This window comes from Pan troglodytes, chromosome 7 (assembly GCF_028858775.2).
Source record: "Pan troglodytes isolate AG18354 chromosome 7, NHGRI_mPanTro3-v2.0_pri, whole genome shotgun sequence".
NCBI lineage: Eukaryota > Metazoa > Chordata > Mammalia > Primates > Hominidae > Pan > Pan troglodytes.
This window is the reverse complement of record NC_072405.2, coordinates 104,458,454-104,480,778: the sequence shown is the minus strand read 5'-3', so window position 1 is coordinate 104,480,778 and position 22,325 is coordinate 104,458,454. Positions and strand designations below refer to the sequence as shown.

General features: G+C 44.1%; 1 protein-coding gene across 2 annotated transcripts; it reads left to right on the top strand.

Annotated features, from left to right (window-relative positions):
* Positions 1-8,282: 8,282 nt before the first annotated feature.
* Positions 8,283-21,455, top strand: GEM (GTP binding protein overexpressed in skeletal muscle). Of its 2 annotated transcripts, none has more exons than XM_001142306.5 (5): positions 8,283-8,503; positions 10,206-10,545; positions 17,607-17,683; positions 18,487-18,691; positions 20,124-21,455. In XM_001142306.5, the coding sequence occupies exons 2-5, from the start codon at positions 10,215-10,217 to the stop codon at positions 20,396-20,398; spliced, it is 888 nt and encodes a 295-aa protein (XP_001142306.1). In that variant the 5' UTR covers positions 8,283-8,503; positions 10,206-10,214; the 3' UTR covers positions 20,399-21,455. The 2 variants fall into 2 exon arrangements, with proteins under 2 accessions (XP_001142306.1, XP_001142383.1); XM_001142383.4 differs by having other exon boundaries at positions 8,290-8,618.
* The last annotated feature ends 870 nt before the right edge of the window (positions 21,456-22,325 follow it).

Below are 22,325 nucleotides of genomic sequence, written 5' to 3'. Positions count from 1 at the left end.
CTAGGATTGCCATATTGTTCACGCAAAGAGCAACTGCAAGCCTTGTGCCACTTGAAGGAAGAGGAAAAGGAAAAGTAATGCCCCATCCTGCAGGCAGCCTTGCTCCAGTGAACAAGTAAGGAGACCTGATTGCACATGCTCAGTCTCTTCCCTGATCTCACCAATCAGGAAGGTCAATCCTTCTCCATGGAAGGAGAAGGACCTGAGGAGAGGACCAGAGGAGATGGTTCCCAATGTTGCTCTTCCCAAGGGAGAGGAGATTGCAATTACAAGAGTGTGCTGCATGGGCCCAGGCAGGCATGATGAGGGGCGGGGAGGCTCTCTCGCAAGGGAGGAGACCCTGTGGTCTGTGCCCTCATCTCATTCGTTGTGTTACATCTAGCATTGCATCTCACCACATTCTGCATCCAATCACACCCTATGTGTGCACATCTTTCTTTCTTTCTGGGCCCTGATCCTCTCCAATGTGGGGCCTTGTTGTACCTTGGCACATTGTGAGAGCCGAGCACATGATTGTTGAATCACTCAGCTCCACTGCCTGGGATGAAGGCCTGTCCTTCTGAAGAGTTACCGTGCAATGGTGAAATTAGGGGCTTTTAAATAACTGACCAGATAAGGTGATGGTGCATGTTGTTCATTTATTCAGTTTTTCAATGGATACATACTGAGTTCCCTCTGTGTGCCAGGTTTGCTCCTAGGAGCTGGGATACAGAGATGGACAGGAATAGTCCTGCCTTCCAGCAGCTCCCAGTCATGTGAAGGAGGCTGACCTATACATGCATACAGCCACCTCTGTACTAATATGACATTGTCCAATTTTTTTCACTTACTTACCACTACCCAGTGCTGGTGTCTGCACTTCAGAGCTGAGAGAGTCTCACTGCATGGACCAGAGTGGTAGATAAGGGTTAGATGGTAGCCAGGCATGGCATGGTGGCTCATGCCTGTAATCCCAGCATTTTGGGAGGCCAAGGTGGGCAGATTTCTTGAGTCCAGGAGTTTGAGACCAGCCTGAGTAACATGGTGAAACCATGTATTGCAAAATACAAAAAAATTAGCTGGGTGTGGTGCTGCATGCCTATAGTCCCAGCTACTTAGGAAGCTAAGATGGGAGGATCACTTGAGGCTGGGGAGATTGAGGCTGCAGTGAGCCATAACTGCACCACTGCATGCCAGCGTGGGTGACAGAGTGAGAACCTGTCTCAAAAAAACAAACAAACAAACAAAAAAGAGTTAGATGAAGTCTGCCAGTTCCTAGCTATGTTACCTGATCTCAGTCTCCGTATCTATAAGAGGAGAATAATAATAGTACTTGCTTCATAGAGTTGTTGTGAGGATTAAGTTAGATAACGCGCTTCAGTGCCTGGCACACATGCTAGCCACTATAGTCATTATTTCATCTATTAAATTCACCAGCTCCAATAAATGCACTATTCTGGGTTAAAAATGATACCTTGCTTACGTAGAGAACACAGGATAACAGTTTTTACTCAAAGATTTTAAATGGGGAATGAAGGAATCTTTACAAAATAACAGAAACTTAGACATTTAACTTTTCATCAATTAAGGGCTTCATTCATTTTTATTTTTTAAAACATTCTGGATGATGTTCATTGCAGGGGTGAGTTACTTGCATCCTACCAAAGCTAAAGAGTCTTGCTGCCTTTTAAGTGTTGGAGAAACCATCCACCTGTTTCAATAAAGACCTGGAAATCAGGAAGATGGTGAGATTAAGCAAACAAAGCAGGCAAATGGAAATACTTATAACCATGTATAAAAGGTGTTAACTGCCTATGTCTTCAACCCAGCTGTTTCTTCCTTTGGCCTTTCTAAATTTATCATTGAAGAATCCCCATGTCATTATAATTGGCTAAATCAAGGACTTTGCATTAGTCTTGTTTTTGACTCCTTGGGTCAAAATAGTATCATTAATCATTCTGTTGCTGAGGGAGGGAACTCTAGGAAAAAGGTTGTGTTGGTTGGGAAACCAAATATGCATTGGGCTAAAGCTTTTATGTAGCTCTTAGATGATCTCATGGATTTGGTACTTTCTGGGGAAAGGAACATCAGACTTTAAGCTCCTGGAGGACAGAAACCTAGACTTGTATAATTCTGTGTCTCTGCAGCTTAGGATATTGCTTAGTAATAACAAGTACTCGATAAATATTTGTTAGGCTCACATCGGAGTTTTATTTTTATTTATTTATTTGAGACAGAGTCTCTCTCTGTCACCCAGGCTGGAGTGCAGTGGCACGATCTCAGCTCACTGCAACCTCTGCAAAGCAATTCTCCTGCCCCAGCTTCCCGAGTAGCTAGGATTACAGGTGCCTGCCACCATGTCTGGCTAATTTTTGTATTTTTTTGTAGAGGTAGAGTTTCACCATGTTGACCAGGCTGGTTTTGAACTCCTGACCTCAAGTGATCTGCCCGCCTCGACCTCCCAAAGTGCTGGGATTATAGGTGTGAGCCACTGCACCTGACCTGTTTAGCTCACATTGTTGAACTACAGTTTAGTTGGGCATAAAATTCCACATTAACAATTATTTTCACTGAGCACTTTCATCTTATCATGCAAGTATTTCCTGGCTTCTTGGTTGTTTTTGAGAAGTCTTCTGTCCATCTAATTGTCATTCCCCTCCTTCACTTGAGATAATTCTATTCTGAAGTTGATGTCTATTTTTCTCATCCTCGTTTCTATCCTTTTACTAACTGTGTATTTAACCATAAAACACTAGTGTGGTATTTAAAAATTATATAGTGTATTACCCTGTTGATATCCTGCAATTTGCTTCTTCAAGTTACCATATGGTCTCAACATTTACTTCTGTTCATACGAGTAGATCTACTTCATCCATTTTCAGTGCTGTATACTATTTCATTGTGTAAATATACCACAATGCATTTATTCATTGATGGCCATTAGTTGGTTTCTGATTGTTGCTATTGCAAACAGTGCTTTCATGAGCATCCTTGTATTTGTTTTTTATGTAACATATAAGATGTACATTTAGAAGTGGAATTGCTGGATCTCAAAGGATATGCACATCTTAGGTGTTGATAGTTGATTTCCAAAGTGGCCTTACGAACTTACACTCCCACCTGCTGGGCATGAGAGCTTCCATTCTTTACATTTTCACTGACCTGGGTGTTGTCAGACCTCTGAATGGGTATGCCCTTAATCTCTACTTTATACTTCCTTTCAGTATTATCATTCCCTATTTGCAGATGAGAAAATGGAGGCTAAAGGGTAGCATGCTCAGAGAAAGAATGAGTGCATGAATGACTGAACATGGTGATACTTTATTTCTTTATTTATTATTTCTCCTACCAGAGTAGAAGTTCTGTGAATGTAAGGATCATATTCTTAACCCTTAGAACAGGTCTTTACATAAAGTAGATTCTCAGTAGTTATCTGTTGTTTAATGAATGAATGTGGATGGATGGAGGGAGCCTGGGAAGAAAATATTTGCTTTCTTTAGGAGGCTCCTCCCAGCCTACTAAGATACATTCTGCACTTACTCTGCAAGCTTTTAGAAGGAAGGGCTCTAGCTATCTCTGCCACTGGCACTCTCCAGGCCTGCAGCAGGCTGGGCCAATGGAGGGAAGGAGGGGTGATAGCTAAGAATTTTTTCAATGGAAAATTCAATCTGCTCAGCAGGAGTCTGATGAGAAGCTGGGGGCTGGTCTGGGGAGGATGCGGCTGGAGGGGCTGTCCATCTGGATCTCACAGGCCTCTGGATGCTGACAGGTTATTCTTAGCCATCTTTTCTTCTGTCTTTATTTTCTTGTAATCAGGGCTTTCTTGAATTTGCGATTGAAGGCTTTTTTATCCCCCTTCTCTAAAGCAATGATTTTCCATATAGTAATTCTTTCCTTCTTTAGACTTCCCAAAGTGGGTGGGTGGTTCTTTTTGTGCTCAGACACTTTGCAAATTGCTTCCCACCCAGCTCCTCCCCTGAATGTTTTTGTGGCTGGTGGAGACCTATGATGTGTGCTGGGTATTTGGCCTCCATCTTCTTGTTTACAACAACCTCCTTGCTAATGATATTTTCCTAGTAACATCTAATATGAGCATATTTCTCGCCCATCCTCCCTCCACCCCATGTGTCTTGAATTCTGCTGGATTAATTTAGCTGGAGCCTTAAGAGGCAGCAAAACCGAGGGCAGGTGGCTAAGCTTCAATCCTTGGCTCCTGCGTCATAATCATAATCACTCTTATTGACATAGTGCTCCGTGGTTAACAAGCACTTCCACATTCCATAGCTCTTTAGTCCTCAGAACAGCAGAAGCCAAGGCCTCTGGGGCTTGGTGACATCCCCAGCATCACATGCATAAGAGGAAAGGCCTGGATTTGAACCTCCTTTTCTGATGTTAAATCCCCTACCATTTCTTTCAGCCCAGGCAAAGATCCCAAAGTCAAATGCCTTTAGGGGCCAGGTAGATAGTATAAATGAGAGAAACTGCTTGGAGTAGAATATATTAAGGATTAGTAAGGATTGTGGGAAACTGGCCAGCATGCTTTGCCTAAAGGCATTAAAATGCAAAACAGAGCCCAGCACCTATAGTCCCAGTAACTCAGGAGGCTGAAGCTGGAGGATCACTTGAGCCTGGGAGTGGTGAGGCCAGCCTGGGCAACATAGCAAGATTCTGTCTCAAAAAACATACAAAAAAAAAGAAAGAAAGAAAGAAAAAAAGAAACATTTAAAAAATAATAGGAAAAAACCCATTTAATTTATCTCTTACTCAGTGTTTAGTCTATAATCTACCTCCTTGTTGGGAAAGGGAGAACGTTTGCATGGTGTCCCCTTTACTACTGAGTAGCATTTACTTGATGGCTTGGGCAAGCATGACCTTGGTTGTAGTAAGTCTATAGTATAGATGATTCTGTTGCTTTTAGATTCTGTTGCTTTTAGAATAGAATTACAGCTTTTAGAATAGTATAATGGACCCAGGCATGTACAGATCCTGAGCCTACCCATCATCTCTCCTCTCTTAGAGTTTTCAAGACATGGTATTCAAAGTAATATTATCTTAATGTCTGTGCAAGTCCCAGATGCCCTTATTTACAACCCTGGTCAAAGGTCCTATTCTTTCCCTACGTCTTTCCTTCCTTTCTCATCCTATTTGAAATCATGGGAACTGGTTGCTCAAGTCTACATGCTAAGTGACAGTGACAGTGGCAGAGTAGTAGGCAGAGTCCCCAAACAGACCCCAACTTCACCTTCTGCCCTAGGGCAGGGATGTGGAGAAAAGAGAGAGGAAAGGATGGCTCATGCCTTTAAATAGAGTAACTCGGCCCACTAGGAACAGGTGGCCCAGTGAAGTTCATGGGCTTTGGCCAATCAGACAAAAACTTCTCCTTTGAGGGTTTTAGGAAGGTGGTAGGCCAAGGTGGGGCTAGTATGGGAATGAGGACTGACGTATATCCCCTACTCTAAATAGAACAGCAGTTAAGACTGTGGCCCCAGAGAGTACAGATCTGCCACCTAACCACCCTGTGACCCTGGGCTGGTTATTTAACCTCATTCCTCAGCACCTTTCCCCATAGAATATGGGTAACTGTAGGGGTGATGCGGATTAGCTGAGATAGGCATGCATTTTGGTCAGTAAATGTGAGTTATTTTTGTTGCTTTGAATTATGCCTCTTTGCTATACTCTTGAGCTACTCATTGTAGCTAGAAACTGAGGAAGCCTTCAAATGCGGGCAGAAAGAATATGGAGAGAATAATTCACAGAACAAAAAACAACTTTCTGCCAATTTTTCCTCTTCAAAACTTGCCACTTACCCAAATGCCCTGATTCTACCTTTTCTCTCCAGCTCCACACCCTCAAGATGATCCCAGTGAGCTGGAATCCTGGTCGAGGGATCTGAGACTTGGCTAGATGAGATTTGGCGCTCAGATGTGCTTTTTGTGAAGTATAACTATGATTTTTCTCTAAATAATTACTCAAACTTAACTGTCATTTAGTCAAGACTCTTCTTAAGTAGTGTTCTTGTTTGTGTTCATGTGGCTTCTTGTGAGACAGACAATTTAAAAAATTTACAAATTGTTCTATTATCCAAACACAACATTGCTGTGTGCCCCTTCCCCTTCCCCAGTCCCTGGAGTTCATTTTCTTTTGTATGTTTCACATATACCAATGACAAATAGTTCATAGTAGATATTGCCTAGGTATGGAATTAGTTTTTTGTTTGTTTGTTTGTTTGTTTTGAGATGGAGTCTTGCTGTGTCGCCCAGGCTGGAGTGCAATGGCACGATCTCGGCTCACTGCAACCTCTGCCTCCCAGGTTCAAGCGATTCTCCCGCCTCAGCCTCCTGAGTAGCTGGGATTACAGGCATCCACCACCACGCCTGGCTATTTTTTTTGTATTTTTAGTAGAGACAGGGTTTCATTACGTTGGCCAGGCTGGTCTTGAACTCCTGACCTCGTGATCCACCCGCCTCAGCCTCCCAAAGTGCTAGGATTACAGGCGTGAGCCACTGTGCCTGGCCAGAATTAGGTTCTTATAAATGTGAAGTATTAGATTCTTATCAATTGGCAAAAGTAGAACTGAAGAACTATATCATATGCTTATAAACTGATTTCTTCTTAGTTTTTACTCCTATGATGTTTCTGTTGAGACCAGTTGACAGAGTAGGAGTGTCAGTATGGAAAAAGCATGGATCATTTTGAAACATGGATTATTCATCAATTACATGTGTTTTAGAATGGAGTCAGTGATATACTCTTGGAGATGATCTCCCCCACCCCCCATCTCCTCCCCTTTTCCTTTCCCCACATCTGTAGCCACTTCCTGTCAGCTAAACCCAGAAGAAAAACTTGACAGAAGCAAAGGGCATCCAGAGAATTATGATCCCCAGGTTGTAGTTCCAGTTCTGTCATGTCCTAAGCCGTCATCTCCTCTCTGGGTCTCAGGTTTCTTATGTATAAGATAAGTAGGAGATTGGGGCCACAACACCTGAGACTAAAGGAATTCTAAGTTTTCATTACTCTATGGATTCCACCTTTGCTAGCTTGGGACCTGGCAGGTCTCAGCAGCTGGTCATGTAGCTAATTCTCAAAGCAGATAAATGCCTGCAGGATAACTGTGAATCGACTCTAATCACAGCAGAGTCCAGCTGCTTCAATAGATGCTGGTGCCTTTGGCTGCTTCCCGGAGCCACCAGCCAACCCAGAGATGAAGCTGGCTGGAAAAGCGGATATGTTGGAGAGGCCAGCATCATCTCTAAACACAGCATCTGGGAAATACCCATGTCCCCAGAAAGAGGTCATTGAAATTCTTCACTTGGTGGTGCAGTGCAGAGACTCAGGAAAACCAGGCTTTGAGTCCTGACCCTGCCACTTTTACCAGCGGTGTGACCTTGGGCAAATTCTCTGGCCCTATGTTATCTTCCTCCTCCATACAATGAGGGTAGCAATAGAGCCACCTTGCAGAAGTGTAGTAAGGATTAAGGTCCCAGGAGGCCTAACAGTACCTACTAAGCAGAGGTCCTCAGAGGTACTTTATAAATGGTAGTAGTAGTTATTATCCTGTGCCCTTTGTTCACAGGAGTCTCTTACAGGGGTGTTGGTCTCAGTGCTCCTCCCCATGGCCAGGCTGTATTGGCTCATGCCCAAGGCGTAGCCTTGCCAGGGAGCCTGGTACAGAGATGCTGCTGATTGGGATGCTGATTAAATTCCCTGATTGAGGAGCCTCAGCATTCTGGCCCAGAGCAGGAGGGCCAGCAATATTTAGCACAATCTGCTTGGATCCTCAATTAAATTGTTTTCCCAAACTGCCCTTTTCAAGGTCTTGTCCTCTTTCCTCACCTCTTTCTGGCCTCTTCTCTCTGGGTCCTTGCCAGAGAAGGGAAACAAAGCCTTGTGGGGCTCCATCTGCTTCCCCCTATCCAGAAGAAGGTGACAAGGCTGTCTTCCTTGCAGAAGATGTGGTTAAAACAAGCCTTGGCTATTCAAGGTGGCTGCAGTCTCATCCTGGAGGCTAAAGTCTCTGCGCATTCCAGGTTGATCTCTGTTTTCTTGGCAAAACTGAGCTCTCAATTCAAACCTGCCTCTCCCTTCCATCCTTTATCCCGACAGCTCGCAAGTGCTTTGCTGGGAAGGACGATTAAGTGTCACTTAGTGTATTTTTCCATTTTCCTGTGTTCATCTGGTAAAAAGAAAATAAAACAAAATAAAGGAGGCCCAGGATTGAACTGTCATTATTTTTTAAATGGAGAGAGAAGGGGTCACATGACTGCGAGTAACTGATTTAGCCAAGTGGCTGCAACTCCGAGTTTGCTGCAGAGCCGCCCCCTCCCGGCGGGGGCGCTGACGTCACGGAAAAGCCCCGCGGCGGGTCGGCTGGGCTGGTTATAAACCGCCCGGCCGCGGCGGCTGCAGGCGGCGGGCACGGACGGCGGGCGCGGCGCAGCGCAGCACTCCCCGCTCGTTGGCCCGGGTATCCCAGCGCGGACCCACGCGATACACTGACGCCCCGACGCCGATCCGGCCGAGCCAAGTAAGGGGGACGGCCCGGGACGGAGAAGGGAGAGAGTGGGAGTTTCCCAGCCCGCAGAACTTTCGAAGTTGAGAAAAGAACCCTTGGAACGTGCGCTCAGCACTGGGATTTTCTGGTAGGGGTCAGAGCTTCAAGTGCAAAGGATGTCGCTTCTCATCAGCAGGTTCCTTAGTTCAATTCGGTAGAAGGGTCACCTCCCCCTACAGATCGAGTGGTCAGAGAGGGCAGCCCTTAATGATGCTTTATGTGTTTGTTGTTTGAATGTAAGTCTGCCAACTGAGGTGCTGCTTTTGAGACTAAAAAACCGGCTGGTCGTCCTGGTTAGTGGCGAGATGTTGGGGTACGGAGTGTGGGGGTGAGGGTGGGAGAGGAGTGTTTGTGCATCTTGCTGATTGCAACGTAAGTACTTATACTTTGTCGCCAGTAGCCGGAAAAACAGACCTCCCGGCTAGGGGAGGCAGTCTGCAAAGGGAAAGTTGTAGAGAAGTTGTTGAATATCATTTAGGGGAGTCTTCAGCCTTCTGATTTGCTTCAAGAAGGGGGTCTGAGAATGGTGGCTCAGGCCTGTGATCTCAGCACTTTGGGAAGCCGAGGCAGGAGGATCACTTGACCCCAGGAGTTCGAGACTAGCCTGGGCAACATAGTGAGACCACCGTCTCTACCAAAAAATAAAAATTAAAATTAAAAAACTAGTGGACGTGGTAGTGCAGGTCTGTAGTCCCAGCTACTTGGGAGGCTGAAGTGGAGGATCACTTGAGCCTGGCAGTTGGAGGCTAGCTACAGTGAGCTATGATCGTGCCACTGCACTCCAGCCTGGGTGACAGAGCAAGACCCTGTCTCAAAAAAGGAATCTGAGTTGAATTAAAGAACTCTTGAGAATGGATGTGGTTTTTTAAGAATGAGGCACTTTCTCTGCAAATTTCATAGGTCTGAACATGAGCAGGTCATTTCTCTGCCAGGGTGTCTAGGTTTGGAGCCGGGATGTTTTAAAAGTGGTATCTGTGGGTAAGAGGGCACAGCTGAGGCATAAACTTTAAACAGAAAATTTCCCCCCTACCCCCAATAATGGCAGGTGGATGCTCTCCAGGCAGCTGGAGAGCATCAAGGCAACTTTACTAAACATGGAAGTTCCAATAAGTGCCTGTCCAGTCCAGCCAGGGTTGCGGTGGGCAGGGGAGGGGAGGGTGATGTCATTGCCACGTGTTTCCCACTGAGGCACAAAACCTGCTGGACACTGGTGCAATTAAGAGCCAAGTTTAGACAAGAGCAGCTAACCTGACCAGCTGGTCCCCAGCAACATTAACTTGTTGCTTTTCAAGCCATCTTTGGAGGCTGCTGGTTCTTTCCAGCCGCCTTTGTGCCAGCTCTGAGTGCAGCTCTTCTTTCATCCAAGTCTGCTTTGAGGAAGGGGGAAGCCCATGGGCAGTGGGTGATGTTAACAGCATTTGTTTTCCCATGCAAATGACAGTCTGCCTGAGGAGCTGGTTACTGACAGTGTGGGCAGCGTGTTTGTCTGTGTGTGTGTCCAGTTGAAAGCCTGTCTTGTTGGGGTTTGGGGGACTGTTTAATTGGTGGTCTTTATGTTAGGGATACTTGCTTCTCATCTCATCTAATAAAATATTACTGATGACTGACCACGTATTTGAGCGGAGCTCTCACTCATGCTTACTAATGCTGCCATCTTGGCTGCTTTGCTCCCCAGGACTCAACGATGACTCTGAATAATGTCACCATGCGCCAGGGCACTGTGGGCATGCAGCCGCAGCAGCAGCGCTGGAGCATCACAGCCGATGGCAGGCATCTGATGGTCCAGAAAGAGCCCCACCAGTACAGCCACCGCAACCGCCATTCTGCTACCCCTGAGGACCACTGCCGCCGAAGCTGGTCCTCTGACTCCACAGACTCAGTCATCTCCTCTGAGTCAGGGAACACCTACTACCGAGTGGTGCTCATAGGGGAGCAGGGGGTGGGCAAGTCCACTCTGGCCAACATCTTTGCAGGTGTGCATGACAGCATGGACAGCGACTGCGAGGTGCTGGGAGGTAGGTGTCCCAGCCCCAGTGGGCTTCTTTCCACCAGGGGTGGCCCAGGAAGAAAGAGCGAGGGTGGGTGACTTATTTACCCGCAGAGTTGGGAGCTGAAGTTAGGCATTTTGGACAATTGATGGGGGAGCTGAGTCTCCAGAAAAGCCCAAGCACAGGCTTTCGGGGCAAGAAAATGAAAATGCTTGTAGACAGGACCAAAATCTGTTGATCCTGGGCCAGAAAGGGAATTCTTCAGATTCCAATTCTAAATGGGTTGGGGAAGGCTGATTAGAGAGGGCAGAGCCAGAGGGTCAGCGCACCACTTGACTTCTGCTGACTCTGACTTGAACATTCTTCCCGGAACTCAGTATAGACACAGCCTTTTTCCATGGTTATACCTAAAACAAGCCAGTTGGAAAAGCTGTTAGGATGGCTTGATCAGTTTGCTTCCACCAATATTAGAAACTTTTGTGGGTGTTAAATAGTTCAAAATCTGTATTTGAAATAGCATAATAATTTTTTAAAATGTGAAGTATAACAATGAAACTTTCTATAGAGTCTGACAGCTTTTCAAGACAATTTTCCCTGTACAATTTCATCTATTTATTGATTGGAGCCTGGCCTATTTCCAAAACTGTTTTGAGGTGACATTATCTCAAAATGCATGTATTCTTCAGCTAGGGGTAAAGCACAGCCCTATGTTCTGCTAAGTAATATGAGGATCCTGATAGCCAATGCCATCCATAAAGTGTCTTTCAGCCACAGCCTCGGTCTGAGCGTATGCGACCAGGGTAGTTATATGTCCCTATTTGCAGCTACAGAAATAAAGGAAGCACTGCTCAGTGTTTCCCCAAGTCACATGGTCTGTGTTCTGTCGCGACTCACAACTGAATCACAGAGTAGGGAGGTGTCTTAGCAATGACTCAGTTCTCCCCTGCATTGATGCATATTAATGTTATTCCTCACTACCCACAGCCCATCTCATCTGGAGGTTTTATTCTTCTTGATTGTCTCAGTGTCAAGGAGTTCACTGCTTCATGAGGCAGCTCAGGAACTGGGCTATAAATAATGACTCATTGTTGTAACATCGATTTCTCTCCTCGCTCCTGGAATCTCACAAGAGTAAAGGGAGAAATAGGGCCAGTGTTGTACAATTGATTCCCTCTTTCTTTGTAAAGGCTGCCAGGTGACTTGCTAGGAAAGAGAAACGGGAGGAAGGGGCTAACATTTAGAGTGAATGTTTGCAACGGGAAAGGCACTTTGTTAGGTGCCTTATATTTGCTGCTGTTTATTTTGGTCTTCACAAAGTTCTTGTACTCATGAGTAAACTAAGTCTCAGGGAGATCAAAAGCCTTATCCAGAATCACCCAATAAGGAAGGTGGATTTAGAATTTGGGATTTTATCATCTTAGTTCAGTTCATTTTACCATTTCTGGGGAACTTGCTATGTGCCAGGCACTGTGTTAAATACTTCCCACACATATTTTTGATAATACTTGAATCAATCTGGCATTAATATACCTATTTGACAGGTGAAGAAATGGAGGCTTACAAAGTCAAGTGACTTTCCCAGGGTGAAAAAACTAGTACATGGTATGACCAGGATTCAAATCTAGTTGTGATTGAACCCAAATCCTGTGTCTTTTCATAGCCCCCTGCAGCCCCAGGATTTAGCTTCCAAATACTAAGTATGACAGCGCATTGGGCATCAGCCACACACCTGGCTCTGGCCTAAGCTCTGGGATACAAGGCGATGGATGAGGTATACCATGCCCCCTAGTAATGAGCTAAGTGTTAGTTGCTATGTTGCAGAGCAGGGTCACATTAACTAATACTTTAAGCAGTAACAACACAGTGCTTTGGGCGTTGACATAAGGAAGAGATGGATTGGGAGTTGTTTTTTGTTTTTAAGAGGGAAGAATTGAAAAAAGTTAGTGGACAGTAGACTTTCAAAAATGTTTGTCCATTAGAATGGAGTTGTATGTATCCAGAGGGTAATATTCCCATGGGCATAAAATGTTAAGAAGACTGACTCATACCTGGAATTTGGAAAGGTAGCCTTCCCAGATATTTTGGGAACTTCTTTGTTGAGAGAGAGAGAGAGAGATGCCCAATATGACAGCACATTGGGCATCAGGCATATGGCTGATCCTGGGGCCGCAGGGGACCATGAAAAGACACAGGATTTGGGTTCAATCATGAGAGAAAGGGAATCCTTTCCCTAGCTTCTTACACAGAGAATCTGTAGGACCTGCTGGAATCACTAGTTGGCTTTGTTTCCCAAGAGGAGGGTTTTCTAAGGCACACCCCTACATTTTTTTTTTTTTTAAAATCAGCATTCACTGTAAGAAAAAAAATCGACATAATATTCTCATAATGATTTCTCCTAATAAAGATGGATATTGTTACAGTTACACTGCAGTAATCTTATGACTCTCTGTATACACTGAATGCCATTCATTCATTCATTCATTCCTAAGAAGTTACTGAATGTATAGCACAGAGCTTGGTGAGGCACTCTGGGGACATGCAAAGAGTCATGGGGCTTCTTCTGCGGAGATGCTCACAGTATGCAATGGAGCATAATGTATACACCAAGTAGAAATTGAGATAGGATGTGGTAAATGTCTTGAAAGTGGTGTAAGGAGAGTGCTGTGGGAATTCCGAGGCAAAAAGATTACCTCTGACTGTGGATTTAAGAGCTTCATGGTTGGCCCGGCATGGTGGCTCATGCCTGTAATCCCAACACTTTGGGAGGCCGAGGCAGGTGGATCACCTGAGGTCAGGAGTCCAAGACCAGCCTGGCCAACATGGTAAAACCCCATCTCTACTAAAAATACAAAAAATTAGCCGGGCGTGGTGGCATGTGCCTGTAATCCCAGCTACTGAGGAGGCTGAGGCAGGCGAGTCACTTGAATCTGGGAGGTGGAGGTTGCAGTGAGTCGAGATCTCGCCATTGCACTCCAACCTGGGCAACAAAAGTGAAACTCCATCTCAAAAATGAAATAAAATAAAATAAAAATAAAAATAAAATAAAATAAATAAAATAAATAAAAGCTTCATGGAAGAGATGGTCTCTGAACTGGACCCTAGGGACAACTAGGATTTGGAAGCCCTGAGCTAGGTGGGAAGGCACACCACACATATACAGCAAAGTACGGAAGTCTCATTGGGCTTGGGGTTTGATGAATGGGTTTAGACGCAGCTCTGACACTGACTTGGCTGGGTGCTCTTGGACAAGCCACTTAGCCTCCTCAAGCTGCCTCATTAGTGTAATTGGGGTAATACCTCCTTCATAGGGTGTTACGAGGATTAAAGGATATAACATGTTGAGCATGGAGCATGGTGCCTGGCACATAGTAAGTACGAAATGAGCATTAGTTAGAGCTGATTATGAATCTACCATTTCCTTTTGATGTGCTTATCTTTCAAAAGTGGTGGTTTCCTTGCTTGTGGCCCCTGTCCACTTTGGTCACTGTTGGCTGGGGCCCGTGGAGCTGTCCAGAGGGGACCGGGGCCAGTAGAGTAGAGGACAGTATTTGTAGAGCAGGCATTTCTTCCGAGGTTCCTTGGGATCCCCTGAGCTATGAAAGCTGGAAGCAGTTGAAAGTTTTCAGGGAGAGGGATGCTGGAGTCTCAGAATTTTAGAGGTGCTGCAGGAGTCAGTTTTGGCAGTGAGAGAACACTTGGGTGGGTTTCACACACACACGGCACTTGAGCCAGTCTTGGGCAGAAGGGGCCTCATTTCCAAGCACAAGGAGTGTTAACGAAAAAATTATTAACATGGTAAGGAAGACCTTATTCAGGGCCATTGCAGTAGGCATCCCAATAGTGGGGAGAGATGGGGCTCAATTCCAAGTACAAGAAGAACAAGTGGGCACTTGGCCAAGGAGCAGGTGGGAGGGGGTCAGAGGATAGAAAATTACTAAGAGGAGATGTCAAGGTTAGGGGGATTCTTGCTGAAGTCAGGCCAAGGAGCAGGTGGGAGGGGGTCAGAGGATGGAAAATTACTAAGAGGAGACGTCAAGGTTGGGATTCTTGCTGAAGTCAGGCCAAGGACTTAGACTATCAGAGGTGGTGGGTGAGGAATTTGATCAGATATTGAAGGTGGGGGATTCTCACTAAACTGACTTAGCAGGATTCTTGCTAAAGCTGAATTCTGCCAGGATGGAAATGGAAGCCCGGGGAGAGGCCGGGTAGAGAAGAGGATTCAGAGGAGCCTGACTAAAGTTTGGTCAAGGAGAGAGTCTGTCAGGGGGATCAAATGAGGAAAGACAAACTGGTCTAGAGAAAGTGGCTACTGACCACCATCACCCCTTATAGAACCTCTGTCTGTCCCCATCAGCATGAGTTCTTTTGCTACATAGAGTGTGCACAGACACCCCAGCTTTCTTCCAGTGCACTGGAGAAGTAGGGGTGTCTCCAGACCCAGATTACGGAAAAGCCTCACAGAGACTAATCAGTATCCAAACCTTTCTCCACACCTTTACTGGAAGCAGATTTCAAAGAGCTCTCCTAGAGTCTGGTATTCTTTTCCTTCCTTTCTTCTCACCTGATTAGCACTTGAAAAGGATAAAAGATGAGCTGAGCAACTTAGATGAAGAGAAACCTGGAGCTCTGGTTACTCCCAGGCTTGCACCTGGTTAGGGGAGAGCCTTCAGTCGGGATGCCATGTGTGCTGGAAGGGTCCTGGTGCACACAGCCAGGGGCCGTATCTAAACTCATGTACTGGGGTGGGGGGTAAAGGGGGGAGCACACGTGCTGAGCAGGGAGGAGATGGATTGTTTTAGCCTCCCAGGCCTCCAACACAGTAATTTTCAGGCAAAGGTAAGATCAGACAGAATGATCCTGTCAGGAAGCTTCTAGAACGGGAAAGCATGTTTTTACTTTCATGGCTGTGATCCTTAGTCCACTTTTTCTCTAGACTTGTTCTGATATCTCTTAAGCCAGGAGAAAGTTGGGTTTTCCTTTTCCGTCAGCGATTGGAACACAGTATGTTTCTATTTGAATGACTGGGCACTCAAGCGAGTCCCCTGTACCTGAGTGGTGGGCTGAGAAAGTTCCTCCATCATTGAAGGAGTTGTCTGAGTGCAGGGAGGGGTTTTAGAGAAGAGCTAAGAACCCTGTGGTGGGAAGCAGCAGTCAGGCCATCCCCGTTCTGTGCTGCTCAGGCTCTGACAGTCTCCCTTGCGTTGTCTAATTTGCATGTTGAGGTTGTGAGGTTCTACCCCTGGTAATCCAAATAGTCCCACTGTGATCTCATTCCTTCTGCATATTGTGAGCAGGCACACGATGGGCGAGACAGAGTTTTAATTCCCCAAGGGCAAACACTTACTGATTAGAAGAATGACGCTGTGGGAGGTGGGGAAACTCACAGAAAGACAGGGCCATGCCTGGTTAACTCTCTTCTTATTTGTTCAAGTTTTCCTTCTTTAAGGAAGGGAAACCTCTCCTGATTCCAATTCTTAGATGATGAAGCATTAAACCAGGAGCAGTGTTTTTCATAAACCGCTCGCTATTGTAAAACAAGAAGTGCCCTGGTTCCAACGTAGCTCTCTTAAGCTAGGATTTATCTGTAGTGAGGAAGTGCTGAGTATGGCAATAACCAGCTTCCTTCACCTGAAGAAGTGATAATGGCTAACACTGACTGAGTTTCTACTTTGTGCCCAGGCTTAATATAGGTAATTGTCACATAGCCCTAAGGTGTGAGTACTATTATCAATCCCATTGCACAGATGAAGAAAACTGAGGCTCAGAGAGCCTAAGTTGCGTAGACCCCAGAGTTCATAAGGGATGGCACCTGGATTTGAATTCAGGTTTGCTTGTTTTCACAGCCATAATGCTATATTTATCATTCGTTCACTGTACAAACTTTATTGTGCACCAGCAATGTACCAATGTGCGGGGGGACACAGTAAACAGCATAGATGCAAATGTCTGCTCTAACATTACGAGAGGGGCAGGAGGGACAGAAAATAATAGAATAAGTAAGTTAAATGTGTTGTATGTTAGGTGGCAATAAGTGAGATGGAGAAACATAAAGCAGAGAAGGAATATTGTGGGATAGAAGTGTTGCAATTTTAAATGGATGGGCAGGAAGCACCTCCCCCAGAGGGAAGTAAGGAAACAGGCCTTGTGGGTATTTGAGGGAAAAGATTCTAGACAAAAAGAACCAGAAGAAAAATGATAAATCATTATGAAAGTCATAATTTTCAAAAGATGAAATTCAAAACAGGAAACCTCATTGTGAAAATAGAGTGGAGATGGGCTCAATGGTATTGGGATGAGGGAAATCCCACTTGCAAAAATCCCACTGTACCCCTTTTCTACGCCTGCCCCCCATGGATTTTCCAGGCTGGAACTACTTTGGCCCATTGTACTGTACTGTGTTCACCCTTCACCTACACACGATCTGGGCTCAAGTGCCGGGAGGAAAGTTTCCATTACCAAGTAGAGCTGGAGGCTGCATTTCTATTATACTCAAGATGGAAAAACAAGCCCATTTATTCCTAGGGAACAGCATTTTTTTTTTAAAAAGGAAGAAAACTACAGCCAAAACAGGGAGAGTCTCAAGATTCATTCTTGCACTTGTCCAAAGAGGAGCAATGTCTCTGAGCCCAAAACTCCTGAAATTGCTAGTGAGTATTCAGTAACTACCCACTGAAAGGTACAATGGACTTATGAAAATGTGGCTTACAGTTTCACTGGGTGGTTAATGTTTCCTTATAGCATTAACCATTGAATCTGAGTCAAAAGCTCTTGAGTAAGTTTATCCTCACAAATGATTTTGCCATACAAAAGGTCCAGGAATGATGCAAACAAATGCCTTTTACTCCATATGGTTTAGTGATACATGTTCGAGAGAGACGTTCTGCTGGATAAGGACTGGAGGAATTATATGTAGAATGTTGTTGAAGGTGACAAAAAATAGTAATTTGCCTTTGAAAATATCTGTATACTTACATAATTAATTGCATATTTACTAAGTTTATGTTCTAGCACAGTTTTCTACCTGACCCTCTTATGGAGAAGTGTTGCATATTCGCCTGACTCCAATATCTTTGTTCTTTCTTTTCTAGAAGATACATATGAACGAACCCTGATGGTTGATGGGGAAAGTGCAACGATTATACTCCTGGATATGTGGGAAAATAAGGTATGCAGAGCCTGTAGCTCTCTAAATTCCTTCAGGGCTTTCCTTTCAACAAGCTGTTTGGTGCAAGGGTGACCTTGTCCTATATGATAGGTGTTCCAGATGAGGTGGGCTCATTTTCTTGATTAAAAGCATACTGCTGAAGAATGAGACTGTTCTAAGGAACAGGTCGTTCACAGATGAGTTCTGAATAACAAGCAAGTTGTAGTGACTTGCCTTTAGTTCTATTAAAAAACACACCCAAAAAGTTTATTCGTTTTAGGGAAAATACAAACAGGCATGGACTGTTATTTTAAATAACATACATCCATCTCATATGAAGTTGAGATTCTCAATACCAGTCTTCAGCACTGGCTTTTTAAAGATTTTAAAAAGCTTCAGAACCTATGTGCTAGACTTCTGTTAATTGAAAACCCTCCTAGTCCCACAAAAGTGTTCTTAATCTCATCACTTGGAAAAGGCAAAAGGGAGTTTTTGGGAAGTCAGAAGAGACTCATTTTTGGTAGATTAAATAGAAATTGGAAATGCTGTTTGGCAGAGTAGTTGTGTAATTTATCAAATCAAGCTGTAGAAGATACTGAAAAGTGAAAACTTTTTGGCATAAGTACTGGACAGGCTAGCAATCTTTACAGCCACCAGACATCTTATAGGCATAGAAGACCAATGCTTTTAGGGAGTTGGAAGCGATTTTCTTCCTTTTTCCTATCAGCAAGTGTACTTTAGGATACACATATTGTTTCTTTGCAAACTGATGCTTTATTCCCCAGGCCTAACTGAACTCACAGAAGATCTTATTGTTTCATTAGGGGGAAAATGAATGGCTCCATGACCACTGCATGCAGGTCGGGGACGCATACCTGATTGTCTACTCAATCACAGACCGAGCGAGCTTCGAGAAGGCATCTGAGCTGCGAATCCAGCTCCGCAGGGCCCGGCAGACAGAGGACATTCCCATAATTTTGGTTGGCAACAAAAGTGACTTAGTGCGGTGCCGGGAAGTGTCTGTATCAGGTAAGAGGAGCAGAGCCAATACTGTAGAAACAATCGCTGGATCACATGTGTTTTCCTTCAGACACGGGTTCTTCCCTCCTTCCACGAGGCTGGATCTAGGAACTCATTAAGATGCTATATGAAATTTTAGGTGTGTTTCTCAGACTCCTACAGTCCCAGTGGGTCTCCTCCACACTATTTGTTCTCCCTTGTCCATCTGGTCTACCTGCAGGATACTAATCCTCCCGCTTTTAAGGAGTTTCCTGGAATTCCCAAGAGTACAGGGAAATGAAAGTAGCATCTTCATGCAAGGAGGATAGGGAACTCTGATTTAGGGGAACTGTGAGAAAGAGTTTCATTGAGGAAAAAGAATTCTACTCTGGCTGACTCTGGTTTCTGTGAGCCCTAGAAACGCTGTCCTACTCTCCTACTCCCCATCCATGGCTTCTGAAATTTCATTTGAGGCATCAGTCTGATGGGGTCACATATTCTTCTTCATACTTAGCTCAGGGAAAATCTCTATCTGCTGAGTGGGCACCCAAGTGCTTTTATAGCCCTTGAGATTTTACTGGCCTAATTCAGATTTGATCCCTGGTACAATTATAAAACTAAAATACTACATTGCGAGGCCCTGCTCAGGAGGAAAGACACCTGATAAAGACAATGTACACACTAGTTTGGGAATGTCTTCCTACTAGGACACGACTGTCTACAGTAATCATTTTTTTTCCAAACCAAAACTTGATGCATGGTCATTGAACACAATGAAATACTTGAAATTGAGACTGTCCCAGAAAAGCTTGTATAATTTAACTGTATTACACATTTGTAAAATTCTCAATTTTTTCCCAAGATATCTCATTATTGCTTTATTTTTATTTTTATTTTAAAAGAGAGGAAAGCTAAGCAGTAGAATTCTTATTTCCAATTCTGGAAACTGGGTCAGGAGAAAGAGTTGAGTATGGGCTTGAGAACTGAGCAGACCTGGCTTCACTGCCACTTACAGGCTGTGTGAACTTCACCTGCAGAGGAGACTCCCCTCGGTTTCTTCATGTATTTGACAGGGATAATAATGTATTTTCCAAGATTGTTGTGGACATTGAAAACAGTGTTTATAAAGAACTTAGCCTTGTTCTTGGCACATTGTAAGTCAGCAGTAAATTAAGGGTATGGCTTTTACTGTTATAACTAATATCACTATATTTGATGAAATGGGACCTTCAGACAGTGAATTTATGGGGGATCAGATCTAAAGCCCATCTCCCCTACTTCCAGGGACCCTCCAGTGAGACATTTTCTATTCATGCCCTGGGAGGGCCCATGCCGCAGCAGCATCCTCTATCCACTGCATATACAGCTGACTTAGTGTTACCTCGAAGAACCATCCAGCTTGACTGTGCGTTATGTGGGACTGTGCTCTGCAGTCCCTCTGACCTCTTTCTTTCCTTCCCAGAAGGGAGAGCCTGTGCAGTGGTGTTTGACTGCAAGTTCATCGAGACCTCTGCAGCTGTCCAGCACAACGTGAAGGAGCTGTTTGAGGGCATTGTGCGACAGGTGCGCCTTCGGCGGGACAGCAAGGAGAAGAATGAACGGCGGCTGGCCTACCAGAAAAGGAAGGAGAGCATGCCCAGGAAAGCCAGGCGCTTCTGGGGCAAGATCGTGGCCAAAAACAAGAATATGGCCTTCAAGCTCAAGTCCAAATCCTGCCATGACCTCTCTGTACTCTAGGAACCCAGGGTCACCCAGATGTCCCTTTGATGGCCGTTGTTGAAGGCCATTGGGACCAATAATCTATATTAGATTGAATACTTAAGTTAGATGTGGTTTCCCCCATTGTAGCAGGGAGCTAGCGTATTAGCCTTGTGGGCAACATGATGCATGGGAAATGAAAGATTTTTGTAAAAAGTCAGTATTTATTTCCAGGAAAAGCCTGACCTTGCTATTTGAACACCCAAGACTCTTTAGAGGATGTGTTTGGTGTTCACATGTGTTTCTTCTATTTTGGATAGTAGAGAAGTAAAGCTTACAAAGAATGCCTAGAACAAGAACTTTTCATCATTAAAAATTTTTCCCAGTGTTCTGATATGTGACTCTGAGGCCAACGAGTCATAAACAAATATAAGAAAGCTGTCAATGAGTTTCTTCAAAGGAGGGAAAACTTTCTACGAATCTAAGATCCATGGAGCTAGAATTGTAGAACTAGGCTCATCAGAATCGTGACTATTATTGCTCCATCAAACTGTGAAAAGAAATGATGTGGACCTTGCTGGAAACAAAGGCTTAGCAAACAATTTTTGTTCAATGCCCACCGAGACATATAGAATTGGGAACTGATACATGTGTCCCTTATAGGCTCAAAAATTATATCTTACAATTTCTTATTTAGGGGGAAATTATTTGAATCAGATTCTATTTAGTCAAACCACCTTTTATGTTTTATTATTTTTGAATTCATGGAGCCATCATAAAAATATTTTTAAAATCAGAATTATTGATATACTCTGTAGTGCAAAATGTCAATTTTTAATGTATAATCAGAAGTCTGAATTTTTATAAAACATAGCATAAAAACTTCCAGTACTTTGGTTGATGCTTGTATGTCACAGCTCTGCTCTATTTATTATTATTTTGCAAAATAACCATTTTAACATTTGATAAAGCATATTTATGAACATATTTCTTAATAAGAAAAATATCCATTTTATTACCATTTTCTATCTTTTTCAAAATATGCAAGTTTTTACCTATATGTCTTATAATAAAAGAAATAAAATATTTGAAAAAAGGCATTCTTGATTGATTTTCCTCCCCAAACAAGATGATTAGGATTATTTTTATACAGCCTTTAGAGCAAGCACATTCCAAAGAGACATATGCCTATTGTTTTCTTTCTTTTTCTCACTAGCAATAGCCCAGTCATTATCCGTTTTAAAGGATATCCCTGACATCTCTGCTTTGAAATCACGATTCACGGTAATGCAAAGTTATTTTTGGCTGATACCATTGGGAAGTATTTGGGGTCATCTCAATGCTGTTATAGGAAAAGCCAGATTGACCTTTTACTTTGGTCTGGCAAATGCCTGACTGAACAGATGGGCTTCACTTTGCTCCCTGGAGGCTCATGGTCTTAAGCTTGACTAAGGCATTAGAGGAAGTTATAAAGGATTAGGGGGAAATAAAATAAAGGAAACTAGTGATTTCCAGCCTGAGATCTAGCCAGGCAAAGCTTTCACCAAATTCTCCTCTCTGACATTAATATGGCTTGACATTAATCACTTGGCATCTATCCAGCGGCCGTATGCAGCCCTTTTGCTGGAATGGAACTTCCTGGTGTTCTCCCTTCACATCTTCTCTGGCCCTATATGCACCCTATTTCACTCTCTTCTCCCTAGATTTTTGAGTTTGTAGTGAGACACACACTGATGGTGACAATCATGGGACTTCAGACATTCCCTAAAGCTACACAGTTGTTGTTTTCTTGAGACGGAGTCACTGTGTCACCCAGGCTGGAGTGCAGTGGCGTGATCTCGGCTCACTGCAACCTCCGCCTTCTGGGTTCAAGCGATTCTCCTGCCACAGCCTCCCAAGTAGCTGGGACTACAGCGTGCACCACCACGTCAGGCTAATTTTTGTATTTTTAGTAGAGACAGGTTTT